The 5,186-nt window shown below is 35.0% G+C and overlaps 1 protein-coding gene across 1 annotated transcript; it reads left to right on the top strand.

Annotated features, from left to right (window-relative positions):
• Positions 1 to 204: 204 nt before the first annotated feature.
• Positions 205 to 1,143, top strand: LOC135231801 (olfactory receptor 5M5-like). Its single transcript, XM_064288985.1, has one exon. It carries the CDS (start codon positions 205 to 207, stop codon positions 1,141 to 1,143), a length of 939 nt encoding a protein of 312 aa, XP_064145055.1.
• Positions 1,144 to 5,186: the final 4,043 nt, after the last annotated feature.

Raw genomic sequence — 5,186 nt, 5'->3', positions numbered from 1 at the left:
TATATATATATATAGAATATTATATTAATGTAATTGTTTAAAATATCAGTCACATGCTCACTAGGTTATTTCCTTATGCTGCATACATTTACAAGTTGAGAGAAAAGACTATCAGACCGCATGACGGGGATAATGGATAAATGAAAAAAAAAAAAGTATTTTTATTTCATTTTCTTTAGATTTTATTAGAAGCCAAGGAACACAATGTTAAAGAAAAACCACTGCGAGGTGACTGAATTTATTCTCCTGGGCCTGACTGACCGAGCTGAGCTGCAGCCTATACTTTTTGTGGTATTCCTAGTGATCTACCTTATCACAGTAACAGGCAATGTGAGCATGATTTTTTTAATTAGAAGTGACTCAAAACTGCACACGCCAATGTACTTTTTCCTCAGTCACCTCTCCTTTGTAGATCTCTGTTATGCCACCAATGTCACTCCGCAGATGCTGGTTAATTTCTTATCTGAGAGAAAAACTATTTCTTTCATTGGTTGCATCATACAATTCCACTTTTTCATTGCCCTGGTCATCACAGATTATTATATGCTTACAGTGATGGCTTATGACCGCTACATGGCCATCTGCAAACCCTTGTTATATGGTAGCAAAATGTCCAAATGTGCCTGCAACTCTCTGGTCGCTGCTCCTTACATTTATGGCTTTGCAAATGGACTGGTACAGACTGTACTAATGCTACGTCTGTCCTTCTGTGGACCCAATGAGATCAACCACTTTTACTGTGCAGACCCACCTCTCATGGTCCTCGCCTGCTCAGATACCTACGTCAAAGAAACTGCCATGTTTGTGGTGGCTGGATCCAACCTCACCTGTTCTCTCACCATCATCCTCATCTCCTATATTTTCATCTTCACTGCCATCCTGCGCATGCGCTCTGCTGAGGGGAGACGTAAAGCCTTCTCCACCTGTGGGTCCCATCTCACTGCGGTTACCGTCTTTTATGGGACTCTGTTCTGTATGTATCTGAGACCCCCTTCTGAGTCATCTGTAGAACAGGGGAAAATTGTAGCTGTTTTTTATATCTTTGTGAGTCCTGTGTTAAACCCTTTGATCTATAGCCTGAGAAACAAAGATGTTAAAAGAGCAATAAGGAAAGTTATCCAAAAGAAATTGTTTGTTAAATAAGTAGATATTTTGGACACAGGTACCTAATATATCTTTATCAACTGGGCAATTAATGAGCATTTTTAATTAGCAAGTCCCGTCCTGTCATCGAGAATTTTTTGCTTTCTTATGTCATATACGACTTTGGGGAGCGTGTCAAATTATTTGGTAGAGTTTACAGAGCCATCTCAGTGAATAAAGACACATACACACACACAGAAACAGCAACAAATACTGCTTAGGAATTCAAATAGAAGACTGCAAGTTATTGTTATTGCTCCATAGAATCAATAAACAGATGACTGCATCCATAGTACTAAAACCTGTGCGAAATTTCCGCATGCTGTGGCACTGATGGAAACCCTGGTGGCATAGTGGTTAAGTGCTACAGCCACTAACCAAGAGGTCGGCAGTTCAAATCTGCCAGGCGCTCCTTGGAAACTCTATGGGACAGTTCTATTCTGTCCTATAGGGTCGCTATGAGTCGTAATGAACTGGACAGCAGTGGGTTTCTGTTTTTTTTTTTTTTTTTGGTGTCATTGATATGGAGTAGCTCCGCGGAGCCAACAGCTTAGTGCTGGGCTACTAACCAAAGGTTAGAGGTTCGAATCCACCCAGAGGCTTTTCCAAAGAAAAGCTTGGTGATCTACTTCTGAAAAACCACCCCCTGAAAACACTTGACAGCAACTGTTGTTGGTAGTTGTAAGGCAATGACAATTCATTACATTTTTATAAGGCTTAGTAATGTCCAAACTATTAAGAAATTTTCTCCCTTTTTTATACAAGTTACATGCTAAAGATCTTTTGCTTATATCTAAGAATATTACTCTCAGAACCATCTTTGGAATGATGTCACTAATCCAATGGAATTCTCATTGTATAAGGATTTTGATGAAAATGCGAAAAACTTTTCAGAAGGATTTTCTTTTCTTTTAAAACCAATAGGTAGCTGCATGGCATGTGACCTCCTCTCCTTTACTCTTCCATTATCATTGTCTTTTCCCTTTAAAAAGTAGACCCCATTTGTGTGTCCTTACATACTTGATAAGATGACATTTCATCTTGTCATTGCTTATTTGTATTTTTTTGTGTGAAATTCTTTGTGAATATCCTTTTCATGTCATTTTCTTTGTGCATTTGTAAATTTTTGTGTTTCTCTTTTCTTTTTCTTATTCATCTTAACACTTCTTTTTTAAAGATACAAATTAATTTTCTGCTATATATTCATAATAATAAATATATGCTTATTAAATTTTGCTTCTTTATATTCTATTTTTCAAGTGCAAAAATTTTGTTATTTTTAAATATGCCAAACAATTTATTGTTTCTTTCTTTGCTCTTAGGACAGTAAGTTCTTTTCCACCTATGATCAAGCTGTTATTTCCTATGTTATTAAATTTATTTTTGTGGTTTCACTGGTCAATTTTTTGTTATTTTATTTCTGAACTATTTCTAACGTATCACCAAAAATCAAAAATAATGTAAAGACCACCTGTATAACCATGACAAATCATTATTAAATCTTCGCACAATGTTAGCATTTTTTCATATTTTTTTGGAAATTAATGATATTATAGGAAAAGTTGAATCATCCTTGCCTAATTTTGTTTCTCTCTCCATTTCTTGAAGTAGACTCTATTATGGGTTTGTTTCTTATCCCTATATAGATTTACATTATATGCTTGATATTTATGTTTCCATATGATTATAGAGTATTTTTTGCATGACTTTAAACTTGACAAGTGAAATCACTCTTTGTATTCTTCTGAAACTTAATATAATTTAATATGAAATGCTATTGTATTTATGCTGTATGCATGTATGCTGATTCATGTTGCCCTGGTGCTTAAAAGCTATGGTTGCTAACAAAAGGTTAGCAGTTTGAAATCACCAGCCACTCCTTGGAATCCCTATTGATTGTTTCTACTCTGTCCTATTGAGTCTCTGTGAGTCAGAATCCACCCCACAGCAACAAGTCATTTTTTTGTTTGTTTTTTTGATTCATGTAACAGCGATTTTCACTGCTAGTTCCAATGTCAGTACATAAATATGTCACAATATATTTATCCATTCTACTCTTTATGGATTGAATCATTTCCCCCAAAATGTGTATTGTAAATACCTGCAGTTATAACATGTTTTTACACAAATAACCTATGCCTTCTATTTTTGCTTGCCAACTATGCCCTCCCTCCAAAATGTATTTTCAGAAGTGCCACTATGCCAATTGTTTTACATGTAGCTGTAAACCAAGGTAGAATGCACAGGTTATTGGGGAATGAGTTGTCTTTAAGTCAATGAGGCAGGATTAGTGTAGGGTGTATTTTGAGTCAACCTCTTTTGAAATATAAAAGAGATGGAAGAAGTGAGCAGAACAGAGATGGGGGAAGAGATATGCTAAGGCACATGAAGATTACAAGGGAGCAGAAGTTCAGAAGAGACAAGGTCTTTCCTCCAGAGCCAACAGAAAAAGAAAATCTTCCCCTAGAGCCAGCATCCTAAATTCTGTGAGAAAATAAATTTCTGGTATTTCTCTTATAACAGCACTAAATAACTAAGAGAATGGATAATTGCATTTTTCCAGTTCCTTACTAACACAAAAATTCAGCAATAAACATTCTTGTGTAATTCTGCTGCTGTACCAGTGCAATAATTCCTGTCATGTATGTACCCAGGACTGTAAATTCTGGGTCATAAAATATGGGCAACTTTGAATTTACTGTATTTATTGACAAATTTCTCTACCAATTTGCACTCTCATCAATAGTGGGCGAGTTCATTTTACTCCACATACTTTCCAAAGCAATGTATTGTCAGACTTTTAAAATGTTTGCCAATCTAATGGGTGCAAAATGGATTCTTATTTTTTTCTTGTAAGTTTTTGGATCCCTTATTACAAGTGAAGTTAAGTATTTTTTAAGTGTATTTATGATAATCCAAGATTTCTCTTCTTTCAGTTGTATTCCTATATTCTTTGCCCACTTTTCAGTTGGGTTATTTTATGCTTTATTTTATCCATTTGTAATTGCTCCTTATATATTCTAAGTATCAATTTTTTTAATGTTATATACTGTGTGAATATATTCAGCCTATTTCTAACTTGTATTTAGTTTTTGTGTATGATGCATTTTGTGGTGCACAAGTTCATTTTAATATAGGTCACATCTATTCATGTCTGGGCTTTGTATATCTTGTCTAGAAAAATCATTTGTATTATATATAGAGATATAAGTTTTGCTTTTAGGTCTTTATTCTTTCTGGAAGTATAAATTGTGCAAAAGAGCAAATAATTATATTTTCTTAATGAACATAGCCAGTTTTCCATTTATTGAATAACCTTTTTTTTTCTCATTAAATTTGTAATGCAAACTCTGTTATGCGTTGAATTTTCATACATGCATCGGTCTCTTTCTGGGCTCTTAATTGTAGATCCAGCTTGTCAGTTGTCAGTTATCAGTTAAAAACTCTCTTATAATAGCTTAATAATACACCAGCCACATCTCCACTGGAAGCATGAATGTTAAAGTGTTTTCTTAAAGGGTCTCTGAGCAAAGTCTCCTTTAAAGTGAACAGAAATATCTATTTTTTCTTCCAGAGGCTATGTTCGTCATTTCCTCAGAAGGGCAAAGACCAACTGCATTGTTTCAGTAGTGGTGGCTTAGAGAATGAGAAAGGAAAAAAAAAAAAGTATATATATATTTGAATGCTATATTTTGTCTTGTATCAACCCACTTATTTTGGTAAAAACCACTACAAATATTCTCTACCTGTGGTTTTACTTGCTTTTCAAGTTACCATCTGTTCTGCATTCATTGACCATATTTTCCACCAGGTGGTCAGCTCCACCAAGACAAGGTCCATTACTCACCATTTTTAAAGTCAGTATTTATCATGAAACCTAGGATATATGTGATTCTCAAAAAATATTTGTTGAGTTAATAAACCACAACCAAACCAGTTCCCATGAAGCTGATTCTGAATCATACCACCCCGTGTGTATAGAGTAGAATTGCTCCATACAGTTTTCCTGGCCATAATCTTAATGGAAGCTGATTGCCAGGCCA

Source organism: Loxodonta africana, chromosome 7 (assembly GCF_030014295.1).
Source record: "Loxodonta africana isolate mLoxAfr1 chromosome 7, mLoxAfr1.hap2, whole genome shotgun sequence".
Lineage (NCBI taxonomy): Eukaryota > Metazoa > Chordata > Mammalia > Proboscidea > Elephantidae > Loxodonta > Loxodonta africana.
This window is presented reverse-complemented; position numbering and strand designations above follow the sequence as displayed.

What these genes read in the sequence shown, in the direction of transcription:
- LOC135231801 (XM_064288985.1), top strand. Translation starts at nt 205, where the DNA reads ATGTTAAAGAAAAACCACTGCGAGGTGACTGAATTTATTCTCCTGGGC.